General features: G+C 52.1%; 1 protein-coding gene across 1 annotated transcript in view; it reads right to left on the bottom strand.

Moving 5' to 3' along the window:
* Positions 1-761: 761 nt before the first annotated feature.
* LOC309540508 (synaptotagmin-5-like) overlaps positions 762-14946 on the bottom strand; it is a 29089-nt gene continuing 14904 nt past the window's right edge. The window contains exons 2-5 of the mRNA XM_082237440.1: positions 5452-6299; positions 3810-3975; positions 2589-2755; positions 762-968 (exon numbers count right to left, since the gene is read on the bottom strand). Of these exons, the coding sequence (XP_082093566.1) occupies positions 807-968; positions 2589-2755; positions 3810-3975; positions 5452-6299 (1343 nt within the window). The 3' untranslated portion in view covers positions 762-806. The remainder of the gene's footprint in view (positions 969-2588; positions 2756-3809; positions 3976-5451; positions 6300-14946) is intronic.

The following is a 14946-nucleotide window of genomic DNA, read 5'->3' as shown; positions in this document are numbered from 1 at the left end:
TAGACTGTATGGGCACTCTCTTGCACAGGCTCCTGTTTCTGTCACATAGAGGAGGGAGAAAGGTTGTTTTCTGCTGCTCCAGAAAAGTGGACACGGAGCAATGGATCCAAACTACAAGAAAGAAGATTCCACCTAAACATTAGGAAGAACTTCCTGACAGTAAGAGCTGTTTGACAGTGGAATTTGCTGCCAAGGAGTGTGGTGGAGTCTCCTCCTTTGGAGGTCTTTAAGCAGAAGCTTGGCAACCATATGTCAGGAGTGCTCTGATGGTGTTTCCTGCTTGGCAGGGGGTTGGACTCGATGGCCCTTGTGGTCTCTTCCAACTCTATGATTCTATGATTCATCCAAATCCAGCTTTGCTGATGCAGTTTCCAGTTCTCTTTTGTTATGGCTGGCAGCCAAAAGTTATGCAGATAATGCAATGCCCCAGAAGCTGCTGTTGCTGCAGTGGATCTTAGATCTGAGGTCAGCGTGCCTGATGGACGTGGGGAGCATTATGGAGGAAGAAAGCTTGATCCACCTGCTCTTTCTGCCTTCCTTGGCTGTCCTGGAGAGCTTGCAGTCGACTTTTCAACCCCAGGGTTTCCAAAGGGCTCTGAGCAGCATCACCTCTCTTTGGGCAAAAAGTCCCTGCCTTGGGAGGACTTGGAACTGGCTTGGATTTCTCCAGCTGGACTTCCTGCAGTCCTGCGTACCTTAAAGGTGTCGCAATGCCAAGCTCCCCTCAAACCTTCCCTGGCCTCCCATAGCAGAGGAAGGCCATTTCTCGCAGACAACTCCCCAGCAGGAAGCGCTGGATGTGCATCTCAAGGCCAGAGCTGAAAGCCTTCTGACTGAATGGCATGCCAGCGAGCAGATTCCATGTTCCCTCGGCTGCACATCTCCTTCCAGTGGACCTGCCCCATCTCAGGGGCCACAGGACCGATCAGCACTCGGCCAACAGCACAGCTGCGGGTGTAGAGTCGAGCCTGGGACGAGATGGAGGGGCAAACAGAGTCAGGAATAGTTGTGGGGGACCTCAGAGGTGCCCTATAGCAGGGCCAGCCCATCCTGAGACGGACTGAGGCAGCCATCGCGGGAGGTGGAATCCAAGCCCTGCCACCCCCACCCACCCCGAACGAGTGAAGAGAACTGACTGTGGCTTCCAGCAGGGCTCTCTTGCTGGTGGCACCCCTCCCATGCACCCTCCCGCTGCTGCCAGAGAAGCAAGGACAAAGCGGCAGCGACCTCCAGGTTCCTGCAAGATCCCCCAGACCCCATCAGATCCCACCAGAACCTGGAAGCCGCCACTGCCACCACAGGACCCTGGCAAGCAAAGTTGGGCAGAGGGGCACGGCAGCGCCTTTCCATTCACCTCAGGGGTTTTTCCTGCCTATAGGAAATCTCAGCCCAAGCTTTTCCACCTACAAATTCCTTCTTGAGGAAGTGCACCCTCTTGTGTAAGTTGGCACAACAACAAGCAGGAATCGATGCATTGTTTTGTTTCCTCCTTGGGCAGAAAGGATTCACTAGGTTCTCCTCCTCCTCCTTTTATCCCTACGACAACCCTGTGAAGTAGGTTAGGCTGAGGGTAAGTGAGCTTCATGGCAGAGTGGAGATTAGAAACCTGGTCTCTCCTAGGTCCTACTCTAATACTCTAACCACTGAACCACACTGTATTTCTAAAACCTCATTTCTCTTTAGCTCAACTCAATGGCTTAAGACATACCTCTTGACCCCAGCTTTTGACACTCAAAGAGCATATTTTTAGGACCCCCAATATTTTGGTGACTGTAAATTGTTTGGAACTGTTTTTAACATTGTGTTTCAATGTTTGACCTGCCCATGGACCTTAGGGTGAAGGGAGGACTTAAAAATCACAATAATAGATAAATAATAAATCTTTACATTTGTACAACTGTTCAGCAAGTCCAGAAGTGTGGATCCAGAGTGGGCTGGGCTCAGCACGCAAGATCGTATGTTGCCTTTGGGCCCAGGGTGTGTGCCTGCACCTTTCAGGCCAACCCAGGATGCAAGCTGCTCTAACTTTGCTTGCCTCTCCCCCGCCCCACAATGGGCTAGGACAGGCTTCCTCAACCTCGGCCCTCCTGATGTTTTTGAGACTACAATTCCCATCATCCCTGACCACTGGTCCTGCTAGCTAGGGATAATGGGAGTTGTAGGCCAAATACATCTGGAGGGCCGAGGTTGAGGACACCTGGGCTAGGAGAAGGTAAAGGGACCCTGACCATTAGGTCCAGTCGTGGACAACTCTGGGGTTGCGGCGCTCATCTCGCTTTATTGGCCGAGGAAGCTGGTGTACAGCTTCCGGGTCATGTGGCCAGCATGACTAAGCCGCTTCTGGCAAAACCAGAGCAGAGCACGGAAACGCCGTTTACCTTCCCGCTGGAGCGGTACCTGTTTATCTACTTGCACTCTGAGGTGCTTTCGAACTGTTGGCAGGAGCAGGGACCGAGCAACGGGAGCTCACCCCATCGCGGGGATTTGAAACGCCGACCTTCCGATCGGCAAGCCCTAGGCTCTGTGCTTTAACCCACAGCGCCACCCGCGTCCCTAACATACTTTGGCTCAGATCTTCCATCCATTACCTGCATGACTGTGAACTCCAGGGACAACTGCTGTTCCTGGATGTCTCCGGCAGGTAAGCTGAAGAGGAACGGGGCATTCCACACGGGGTTGTAGCCCGCTATGGACTTGGTCTCCTTTGTGTCAATGACCTTTCCGTCGTGGCAGAGGTGGATCAGAACGTAGTGGTCTAGAAAGAGGAAAAGCAGAGGACAAGGGATGGGAGATGCAGGGCTCCTCAAGACGGACAGGTTTGTGCCTGACGGCTGGAAGAGGCACAGATGGTGACCCTTGGAGTCACTTCAAATTCCACCATTCTATGCAAGAAGGGAAACGAGAGAGATTCCTCTCCCCCCCCCAACTTTGATAGGTGGACAGAACTGCCACCACCTGATATAACCTGTCAAAGTTCAAAGAAAATTGCTGATTGGCATTTACAGCCATCGTCTTTGGAGATGTGCTTTCAGTGCCCATCTGTTGATCAGGAGCAGGGCCTGCAGGAGGCTCCATATAATGGATCATCACCTGATCATCAGCCCCAGGGAGCCCCTTGGTAGCCTCTGTGGAAGGAGAAAAGCTCCCCTAAGCTAGCATTTCCCACTCTGCAAAGAAAGCAGTTTCAAGCTGCAATTTCCAGAGTGGCTTAACAGTCCTGCCCTCTTCCTGGAGAACTCTGGGAAATGTAGTACTGTTAAGTACAGAAAAGGAATCTCCGAGCAACTCTCAGCACCCTCAACAAACTGCAGTTCCCAGGATTCTTTGGGGGAAGCCATGTGTGTTTAATGTGGTATCCTAATGCATTCAATGCATAATGCAGACGGGGTCTGAGAGATCCCCATCTTAATTTGCTCACAGATTTTTAAAAAATGTGTGTATATGCATACAGATTAAAATATGCAAATTTTGTGAAAATTTGTGTCCTGAGTCCTGTACCTAAATCTGTTAAGGTACTGAGCATTACCTGCACCAGATCCCAGTTTAAACACAGAATTATTGCATGTGGAGATCACAGAGGAAGGCATAGCTCAGTGGCAGAACATCTGCTTTATATGTAGAATGTCCCAGGTTCAATCCCCGCTGGCTCCTCCAGGTAGGTCTGGCAGGGACTCCCTGCCTGAACCCTGGAGAGCTGCTGCCAGTCAGAGTAGACAACACTAAGATATAGGGAGCAATGGTCTGGCTCAGCAGAAGGCAGCTCCCCATGTTTGTGTGTTCCTATACATGCGTTGGTACTTGCATCCTACCTGGTGTTCCCAGCATCCGGCTGACGCGTCCCAGGTTCTCTGCTTTGCGAACCAGAACTTTGATGCGATTGGCCAGAGCTTGATACTGGAGCAGGAGGAAAAGCTGCCCCAGGGACCTGGGCTGGGAGAGCCAAGAGGCGGAGCTAATGTCCTGGGAACTGTGGCACTGAAGGGGAAGAGAATGAACACGTCATGGCATAGATAATACACACAACACATACAGGAGTTAGCCAGCTCCAGTTTTATATTTCACATGGATTTAAGAACCTAAGAAGAGACTGCTGCATCAGGCCAGTGGATGCCCATTGAGTCCAGCATCCTCTTTGCGCAGTGGCCAACCAGAAGCCTCAATGGGAATCCAGGAAGCAGGGTTCCAGAACAAGAGCAAATCTCGCCTCCTGTGGTTTTTGCACAGGTCACTTTGCGCTGCTTACGGCCTCTTTGTTGGGATGCCTGCATGTCAAAGTCACTTGCCTAAGGCTTTAAAATGCTGTTTAGTTACAGTGATACCTCAGATTACATATGCTTCAAGTTACAGACGCTTCAGGTTACAGACTCTGCTAACCCAGAAGTAGTGCTTCAGGTTAAGAACTTTGCTTCAGGATGAGAACGGAAATCATGCTCCGGCGGCGCAGCAGCAGCACGAGGCCCCATAACCTAAAGTGGTGCTTCAGGTTAAGAACAGTTTCAGGTTAAGAACAGACCTCTGGAACGAATTAAATACTTACACCTGAGGTACCACTGTATTTCACTTATATAAAACTGCATGAGCCTGCCCTTCAGGGGCCCACATACCCCCCAGGGCAGCAGCCAACAGGGGTTGGAATCCAATAACATCTGGAGGGCCAGTTTCCTAACCCTGCTCTAAAGGGAACACCCACCCACCCACTATGGGCGTAGCCACGGGGGGGGGGAGCTGCCCCTCCCTAAATCAAGTAAATCATTACAAAATACATAACTAACTGAGGTTCTGCCCTCTCCTGGAAATAAATCCTGGCTATGCTCATGACACACATGCACACAAATAAAACCAGCCCTTACCCATCCAATGCAGGGTTTCTGCCTGGACACTGAGGTCCAGCGCCGAGGGCCTTCTGGTGGTTCCCTCATTGCAAGAAGCAAAGCTACAGGGAACCAGGCAGAGGGCCTTCTCAGTAGTGGCATCCGCCCTGTGGAACGCCCTCCCACCAGATGTCAAAGAGAACAACAACTATCAGACTTTTAGAAGACATCTGAAGGCAGCCCTGTTTAGGGAAGCTTTTAATGTTTAATAGGTTATTGTATTTTAGTGTTTTGTTGGAAGCCGCCCAGAGTGGCTGGGGAGGCCCAGCCAGATGGGCGGGGTATAAATAAATTATTACTATTATTAATTATTATTATTATCAAACTGTGCCCCATGGGTGACCAGCGGGATGTGAGAATTTGTGGTTGCAGGTGACCCACCCATGGCTCGGAATATTGGGGACTGGTTCTCAATTGCCTTTCTGTTGCTCCTTTTATTTCTTATATTACAATTTGAATTTTAGGGAACTACCATAGCTGCCCCAAGACCCTCAAGAGGTCCGCAGGCGGAGCGGGAATTGGGGGTCCCCGCCGGGCGGGAGGCGACGACTCCCTGGCCTCTGGGCGACGCGAGCCTCACCTTCGTGAGCGACAGCTCCTGGGCGAGCGCCGAGGGCGAGGCGCCCTGCTCGCCGGCCACCTGGGCGCAGGGGAACAGCACCTCGCCCACGAAGGCGTCCTTCCGACGGGCGAAAGCCCTGGCGTACACAGCGAGGCGCAGCGTCAGGCCCGGCAGCTCTTGGCGGGCGCAGCCGGGGAAGCGGAGCTGCTGGTGGAACTCCGGGTGGAGGCTCCTCCGGCGCCGGGCGGTGCGCTGCGGCTCCGCGGAGCCCGGCAGCAGGCGCGCCTCGACGTAGCAGCTGCGGCTGGCGCCGAGGCCCCCGGGCAAGTGGGCGACGCCGACGACGTTCACCGTGAGCGTGGCCTCCGGAGGAGAGTAGCCGACGGCGAAGTGCAGGCGAGGTCGCGGCTTGGCCTGGGCGGCGGCGGGCAGGAGCCCCGCGACGGGGCGCACGACGAGGGGGCTGCTGTCTCCCGCGGCAATGGTGCTCCGGCGCTGCGGGCCCCGAGGGCGCTGGGCGGGCGGCGCGCTCAGCCCTGGCGGGACGACGAGGCTGGGCAGGGAGGCGCGGCCGCGCAGGAGGGGCGTCGGGGGGCTGCCGTCGGGCGAGGCCGGCGCACGAGCAGCTGCAGCAGGCAAGCTCTCCAGAAGCTGCCCCGCCAGCTGGGCATACTGTTGCTGGATGGGCACCGCCGTCGTCGGAGAGGGCAGAGCGGGGCCCAGATCCACCAGGGGGCGGCCCGACGCCTGCGCCTCGCCGCAATCCGGGCGCCGCGACCTCCGCCGGTGCCAGCAAATCGCGCAGCCGAGGAGCAGGCAGAAGCAGAGCAGGCTCAGCCCGACGCCCAGGAATACCTGTAAGTGCACTGAGCAGAGGAGAGGAGGAGAATCATAGAATCTAGAGTTGTAAGGGACCCCGAGGGTCATCTAGTCCAACCCCCTGCAATGCAAGAATCAGATCTAAGCTGAAGCATCCCTGACAGATAGCCATCCAACCGCTGCTTAAAAGTCCCCAGGGAATGAGTGTGCATTCCTTTCCGAGGGAGTCTTACCACCTGAAAGTTACTCCGAATGTTAAGTCCGAATTTTCTTTCTGTTTGCAGAAGAGGGTCATATTGTGGGGAAAGCAACAGAGCTTCAAGGGGGCAAGTCCCAGTTTCAGGGGAGGGCTCATCATCTATTTAATTTATTTACTGCTGTCAGGGTTACTTCCAGATCCTAGCTCACAGAGGATCACGCTAGCCAGCGGTTGTTGATTAAAAGTCTTTATTGAGTTACAGTCTCCATTCTTGAGCTGCTGCGTGCAACCCTACGCCTTATGCTTAGGTCGGCGAAGCTCCTTCTGAGTCTCCGCCCCTTGCGCACCAACTTAATATCCTAGCCCTGCTCCACCTTTTCCGCCTGACAGTTCTCCTCTGGGTCCCTCTGCCCCCCTGGGTCTCTCCCTTCCGGGATTCTTCTGACGCTGACCCCCCTGACTCCCCTGTCTCCTTGCGCCGGGCTTTAGGACCTGGCTCTCTTTCCGGGCTGCCTACTGCGCCACCTTCCTGTGCATTTGAACTTGGCGCGCGCGCCCAACCTTCCACTTTCCGTCTAACCGTCACTTCGCTCCCCGATGAAGGTGTGGCCACTCCTGACTCGTGCCCTCCCTCCTGTTGTGAGCTGCCAGCGCTAGTTCCCAGGCGCTCTTCCTCTTCCCTACTCTCTGGCGGTGACGTAGGTCCCGATCTCCAACTGCTCCCCTCTGAGTCCCCTCTGGCTCTTTCTTCCTGGGGTGTCCCCCTAGTCTCCCCCCTTGCCCTTGCCACTGGTGCTCCTCTTTGTGAATCTTCTGATTCACTGGACAGACTCGGAGATCTCGGGTCGTCGTCGTCACTCATCCTTTCTTCTGCCTCCTCCCCCTCGCTCTCTGTTTCCTCCCTTGCCCTCACCTCTGCTCCTGAACCCCTGACAACTGCATTTATACCCCCACCTTTTTCTGCAAGTAGCTCAAGTTGGCTTACCTGGTTCTCCCTGCTTTGGAACCCTGGTCTCCCAGGTGCTAGTCTAACACTGTAATCTCTGCACCACCACTGGACCTCCATCTATGTCCTCACTTCTCCACTCACAAGTAGGGATGGCCAAACATGTCCATTTGGGTTTTGCTCGGTTTTGCTTTTTTGTTTTCATTTGTAAGTTCTGTTCACATGTCCACATAAAGTTGCAGGTTTTTGAAGTATAACAAGACACCTTGAAAATTATTATGCAATCTGTATGCGGTTTTGCCTAACATGCACATTCCAAATGCAGCCGCACCATAAAGGTAAAGCTCTGACAGTTAAGTCCAGTTGCGGACGACTCAGGGGTTACAGCGCTCATCTCGCTTTACTGGCCAAGGGAGCTGGTGTTTGTCCGCAGACAGCTTCCGGGTCATATGGCCAGCATGACTAAGCCGCTTCTGGCGAACCAGAGCAGCCCATGGAAACACTGTTTACCTTTCTGCCGGAGTGGTACCTATTTATCTACTTGCACGGGAGCTCACCCCATCGCAGGGATTCAAACCGCCAACCTTCCGATCGGCAAGCCCTAGGCTCAGTGGTTTAGACCACAGCACCACCCACGTCCCATAGCCGCATCATAGATCTGTATAATGACATTGCACTATCACTATCGGCAGCTTTGGAATGTGTGGATTAGGTAGTATCTCCTTTAAGTGTGAACTGGATTCCTCCCCATCTCTGCTCACAACAGCTGGAGCAGATTGGCAACAACAACTACCACTAAGGCTCAGAAGGGCAAGATGGGCAGCTCAAAAGGAGAGTAGAGAAGGCAGGGAAAGGACCCCATCCCGACTCCCACTCTCTCCAAAAGACGCCTGCAGAGCAGCTCTGGCCTGATGACATCAGTTCGACATGTTTGCTCAGGAGCTAAAATAAAGCCAGACTCTCCTCAAACCAGATAAACCCCAGGGAAAGAAAAGCTCTGCTTATCAGGCCTGCAGTTTTGCTGACGCAGGGCTGTTGTGGAGCTAAGAGGCCCTTGCCTAGTCAAACAGCCCTTTGCAAAGCACTCAATCTGTGCTTGGCTTCCAGGTCAGTTGGCAGCTCACCCCAGAATGTGTGTGTGTGTGAGAGAGACAATGTTGCATCATCCCGTGAGATGGGAGGAGGGAGGGCTGCAGCGCAAGGCTAGAGTGCATGCTTTGCATGTAGAAGGCCCTGGGCCAATCCCCTCCACCTCTATCGGCCCAGGGCCTTCTACATGCGAAGCATGCGCTCTAGCCTTGCGCCAATCCCCTCCACCTCTAACAAAAACGGGGAAATAATTTTAGGGCTGGAAAGGATCCCAAGGGATCCCACTCAACCCCCGGCAGTGCAGGAACTTGCCCATGTTCCTTTCTTCGTCTCAACGTCCAGAACAGAAATCAATCCAGAGAACACCGATAAATAGTGGCTGCTGCTGCTCCTGTTTGCAGACTGTGGCCCCCAGGATGTTGCCGGACTGTCTAGCTCTCATCAGCCCTGAGCACTGGGCACGCTGGTTGAGGTTAATGGCAGCTGGAAGCCTCACAACACCTGGAGATCTGTGTTAGAAGGCTGCCTTTGATTTTTAGAGCATATGACCCACAGCAGACTTTTTAATGCTTTCCTGCTCCCTGAAAAGGGATGGGAAATAGAACCAGATACCGTAAAATCATAGAATGGTAGGACAGGAAGGGAACCCAAGGGTCATCTAGTCCAACCCCCTGCAACGCGGGAATCAAATATCCTAATGCCAACAATGTGATGTAGTAGCAACAGGCCCCATCTGCCCTATACTTTGGAAACAGTATGGTATCCTTGACAAAGCAAACAAACAGCTATGACTTCCACCAAGGAATCTGGTAGTTTGTTAAGGGTGCTGAGAGTAGCAGGCAGGCCCCTCTCTCCGCCCCCCTCACAGAGGTGCAAGTCCCAAAGTGGCTTAACAGTCCAGCCCTCTTCCTAGGGAACTCTGGGACGGACCCATCTGGGGCCTTATCTACCTTATACCCTTGAAGCAATATCTTTGAGGAGCCATGGAAACCCAAAGAACCCTGAGGACAGTAGTTGGCACAGGGTGCTGCGGCTAAAGATTGGACCGTGTCCATTTTTTTACTGAGCATTGATTCTAATTTGTTTAGACTGGTGACTGGGAGCGGCCGCAGAGACCACATAACACCGGTCTTGAAAGACCTACATTGGCTCCCAGTACGTTTCCGAGCACAATTCAAAGTGTTGGTGCTGACCTTTAAAGCCCTAAACGGCCTTGGTCCAGTATATTTGAAGGAGCGTCTCCACCCCCATTGTTCTACCCGGACACTGAGGTCCAGCACCGAGGGCCTTCTGGCGGTTCCCTCACTGCGAGAAGCCAAGTTACAGGGAACCAGGCAGAGGGCCTTCTCGGTAGTGGCGCCTTCCCTGTGGAACATCCTCCCACCAGATGTCAAAGAGAACAACAACTACCAGGCTTTTAGAAGACATCTGAAGGCAGCCCTGTTTCGGGAAGCTTTTAATGTTTGATGTATTATAGTATTTTAATATTCTTTTGGAAGCCGCCCAGAGTGGCTGGGGAGGCCCAGCCAGATGGGCGGGGTATAAATAATAAATTGTTGTTGTTGTTGTTGTTGTTTACAGGGTGGTTATATGACAATGACTGCTCACCCTGATGTGCTTGCAGGGTGGTCTCTCCATTAGTCACTTGTTCATCCCACACATTTTGCAATGCATCTTCCCATCACTTTCCAAACTGCCCAAGGCCAGAGTGCCCTTTCAACGCACAAAGCTAAGACACAAATCCCTCCTGCAAAATGCTATTGCTCCAGATTCACCCATACAAAGGATAATCATCAACAGAATGCCCACCCCACAGGCTTAAAAGGCACTTATGTGCCACGTTAGCAGCCATGGCTTCTGCCAAAGAATCCTGGGAACCGTAGTTTGTTGAAGGTGCTGAGAGCTGTTAAAAGATAAAGGGACCCCTGACCATTAGGTCCAGTCATGAACGACTCTGGGGTTGCAGTGCCCATCTCGCTTTACTGGCTGAGGGAGATGTGGCCAGCATGACTAAGCCGCTTCTAGTGAACCAGAACAGCACACGGAAACGCCGTTTACCTTCCTGCCGGAGTGGTACCTATTTATCTACTTGCACTTGATGTGCTTTCGAACTGCTAGGCTGGCAGGAGCAGGGACCGAGCAACGGGAGCTCACCCCGCCGTGGAGATTTGAACCGCCAAGCTTCTGATTGGCAAGTCCTAGACTCTGTGGTTTAACCCACAGGATACCCCTATTCTCACAGTGCTACAGTTTCCGTGCGCTGCTCTGGTTTGCCAGAAGCGGCTTAGTCATGCTGGCCACATGACCCAGAACCTGTACGCTGGCTCCCTCGGCCAATAAAGCGAAACGAGCGCCGCAACCCCAGAGTCGGGCACGACTGGACCTAATGGTCAGGGGTCCCTTTACCTTTTTATTACAATCTCCTTAGGAAACTATAGTTCCCATGATGCTTCGGGGAGGGGGTGAGGATGGAGGAGGAGGAGGGCATACTCACCATGCTGGTGTTTGTCTAGCAGGACCTGGACGAGCAGCCACAGGAAGAGGAGGATCACCAACCCTTCAATCATCCCCTTGCAGAAGAAAAAGATGATGGACTGGCAGAGGGACAGGGCTGGGAAGATGTGGTCCTTGAAGAGTGCCATCCCCTGCCTTGCCCCAGATGGGAGTGAGAGCCCGGGGAGGGTCCTTGCTCACCTGAGCCGGGCACTTGGGGCGGACAGAGGAGGACAGTGGAGATCAGCCATGGAAGAAGAGCAAGGCGGCAGCAGCAGCCGGGGAGAGCTCTGCGGCAAAACCTGGCAGGCAGGAGAGGTAGAAGCAAGTTCCCTGGGGGGACGGAGGAAAGGGGCTCGTGGGGCGCAAAGGATCTAGCATCCCCGGAGCCTGCCTGACAGTGTGCAAGTCAACGCGTCTCTCTTTAAATAATCCAGAGCTCTGCAGGCAGATCCTCCGGCTCACACCACATCTATTCCGGTCCGCTTGAGGCAACCGGCAGTGACCCCCTTTCCTTCCTCCCCCCGCCCCCCACGGGTTGCCATTCCGCACCAGGAGCAACAAGACCAGCCACGCAGAATGTCATCTGCCTTGCAGGGCAGGTACATTATTGGAAGGCCCATGACCTCCCCAAAGGTGGGCTCCTTGCGAAACAGAGAAGGAGGTATAAATAGATCCTGGGCGAGAGATGCCGTCCGCTTCGTAGATCTTGCAGGCAAGAGATGGTGATGTGGTAAGACAGCTGTGAAGATCAACCTCGCCTTTCTGATAGGGAAGGCAGCTCTTTGATCTCTCACTTTTGTCTTTGGTGTTGAGAGAGCTGCCATGTAGATGATCATGCGCAGGGGGCGTTTTACTCCACAGAGATTACTCACCCGAGCAGAATTAGAATGGTAGTTGAACATGTAACTTCATGTAGGGCTATCTTGTACTGCAATACCTGTCCCTGCTGTGCTTCCTATAATGTTCATCAAAGCCCATGCCCATCCAGCGAAGGCCCCTTGCAATGTTAGTTAAAAGCTTCCCATTTGCAGCTTCTGCCCCTTTTGTTGGGTGGCAACAGCATGAAAGATGAATAGCTTATTGGTCCCTCGCATCATCCATTAGCCCCTGTTTCTGTAGCAGGGGTGAATTACTGCTTTCCACTATGTTTTGTTTTGTTTATAGTGAAACATTGCTATTTCTCATCTAAGAATGAAAACCATTTTTCACTGCACCCAGGAGGAGGCACGGTAGCCCTGAAAGGGCCTCACTGCATGGCCCCAATCCACACTGAACACGTGATGCCTGGGGGATGTTGCGCATCATCTATGTGTGACGCAAGTGTGTCACAACATCACATGTCTCCCGGCACTACGCAGCCTGGTGCAGCCTTCTGCAATGTTCCGCCAGCCAAATATTAAGGGGGCAGAAGACACCTCCGCCCCCTAGAGTTGGCATACCTGACCTCCCGGCAAGCAGCAAAACACTCAGGGCGCCCCCAATCTGTCAGTCCTTTGCAGGAGGGATTCAAGTGCACAGCAGAACTTTAGGTTTGCGCGTTTCAAGTGGATGCAACAAATCCGCTTGGTAAAAAGAACAGGGCATTTTGCGGAATAGAGAGTGGCAGGGAAATGCCCTAAAAAGTGTGGAGCGAATGAATGACTAAGAGGAAGCTGCCTAAACACACTGTGAGCAAATCGGGATGAAGGCAGGACATATTCGCCTTGTGTGCCCTTTCCACAAAAAATCATAATGCTCAGTAAAAGACAGGGTAAGCTTTGGGTGGATGCTAAGAAACAGGTACTAAGGGAACGTATTACCTCTCATGGTGGGGCTGCCTGCTAATACAGACACTTTGGGGACTGGTATCCTCAGAAATATTCAAAATAATTTGGGAGCTCCTGCATTTCTCCCTCCATTCTTGTTTATTATACAGTGGTACCTTGGGTTACAGATGCTTCAGGTCACAGACTCCGCTAGCCCAGAAATAGTACCTCGGGTTAAGAACTTTGCTTCAGGATGAGAACAAAAATCGCGCGGCAGCAGCGGGAGGCCCCATGAGCTAAAGTGGTGCTTCAGGTTAAGAACAGTTTCAGGTTAAGAACGGACCTCCAGAACGAATTAAGTTCTTAACATGAGGTACCACTGTACCTCTTCAAAGACTCGTCTCTCTTTAGCTCAAACCTGGAAGGTCTTAAAGGACCCACCCCCAGATTTATGGCCCAACAACGTTTGGCGAATGGCCATCACTGAGAAAATAACACTCGTTTTAAAGTGATAAACAGAAAAATGGATAAACTTTATGCACTATGATGGCCTTTTGTTCTCCTGGAGAAGAAGAGGCTGAGAGGTGATCTGAAGGTCACAGGACAAGCTTGTTTTCTCCTGCTCTGGAGGGCAGGACCAGAACCAATGAATTCAAATTGCAAGATGGGAGATTCCAACTAAAGATTGGGAAGAACATTTGAAGGTAAGAGCTGTCGGGCGTTGAAGTGGACTCTCTGTCATGGGTGGATGGCTGTCTGTCGGGGGTTCTTTTCCGACAATTCCTGCGTTGCACTGGGTCAGGCTAGATGGCCCTTGGGTTCCCTTCCAGCTCAACAGTTCTCTGATTCTATTTGCTTCTCATCCGCAGGGCGAAAGGCTCCCCGTCCTGGCCTACTGGATTGCAGCAGTGGGGGACATGGCCAAGGGCATGCCAGGAAAGGTGGCTCAGAGCCAAGAAGTCTGACGCTGGCATGCTTCCGCCGCCTCGGCTTTTCCAAGGGCGTGTGCAGACCAGCAGCAGAGGTGCAGGTGTCCTTTTTTCAAATTTTAACTAGTAGTTTCCTTTTATTCCTATTTAATTTAAACCCTGCCACTTCTGAATCTTTTCTAACACTTTAGGGATTGAGGTTTTTGGATCTTCTACTGTTATCACTAAGTCATCTGCATATGCTTTTAGTTTAAACTCACTTTCCCCAGTTTTTACACCTGTGATCTCTTTATCTGCTCTTATGTTTCTGGCAAGTACTTCCCGTACCAGGATGAACAAATGGAAATGATTGGCAGAATCCGAGACCAGGGAGAAGAGTCGGTGGAAGAAGATTGGAGGAAATTTAAAATTTATTTGCAGAAACACTGTAAAATTTTTGAATGCTGATGACATTGAAATGAATTGAAGGGGTTCTAGCAATAAGGCAAAAAGTAAGAGGGGATTAATAATAGATAAACTAATAGGATATGAATTTGCTGAACCAAATCTAAAAAGGGGTACAAAAATGGGAGACGTGAGGAAGTCAGGAAAATAAGTTAACTAAAGTGGAGAGATTAAGAAAGAGGGAAATTTTGTTTTTCTTTTATATGTGTTTTTTCCTTTTTTCTTTTTTGTGTTTAATGTTTGTATTTTTGTATTTTGTATCTGTTTTGCTTTTGTTCTTTTCTAAACTTTTCTATCGATAAAACCTAATAATATATATATATATATATATATGTCAGGGGATGATTAGCTGCTTGTGCTTAAAATTGTGCCCCTTCAGAGTTTGTGCGGCCCCACAAACCTCTGTGTGTGACAGAGCTCCTCAGACATGTCTGCTCTAGTCACTAGTAGAGTCTGACAGTGGCTGCCTGCGGAAGCGCTTCCAGCAAAGAAGTTCCTTAACGGAAACGCGTCTCCTGGACTCACGACGTGGCAGCTTCCGGCGAAGCATGGGTCTCCCTGCAGTTGCTTCTGACACCTCCCCGCTATTTTCGCTGGAAGTGTCTCTCACCCCTTTCTCTCCCCTGCTGTTTCCTGCCTGGGCTGCTGCGTCTCTCTCAGCATTACTGAGATCCTCCTCCAGAGACCCCTCGCTCCCCCTCCTTGTCCCTGCTTTAGCTGCTGACTCTCTCCCAGTCTCTGGGAGCCCTACCACCTCCCTTTCCTCTGATGTCAGTTCCCTGACATCCACCTCCCCTCCAGGGCCCCCTTCTCCCCCGCCCCTACTCTCTCCTCTGGGCGGTGAGG

This window comes from Podarcis vaucheri (assembly GCF_965113315.1).
Source record: "Podarcis vaucheri genome assembly, chromosome: 9".
In the NCBI taxonomy this organism is placed as follows: domain Eukaryota; kingdom Metazoa; phylum Chordata; class Lepidosauria; order Squamata; family Lacertidae; genus Podarcis; species Podarcis vaucheri.
This window is presented reverse-complemented; position numbering and strand designations above follow the sequence as displayed.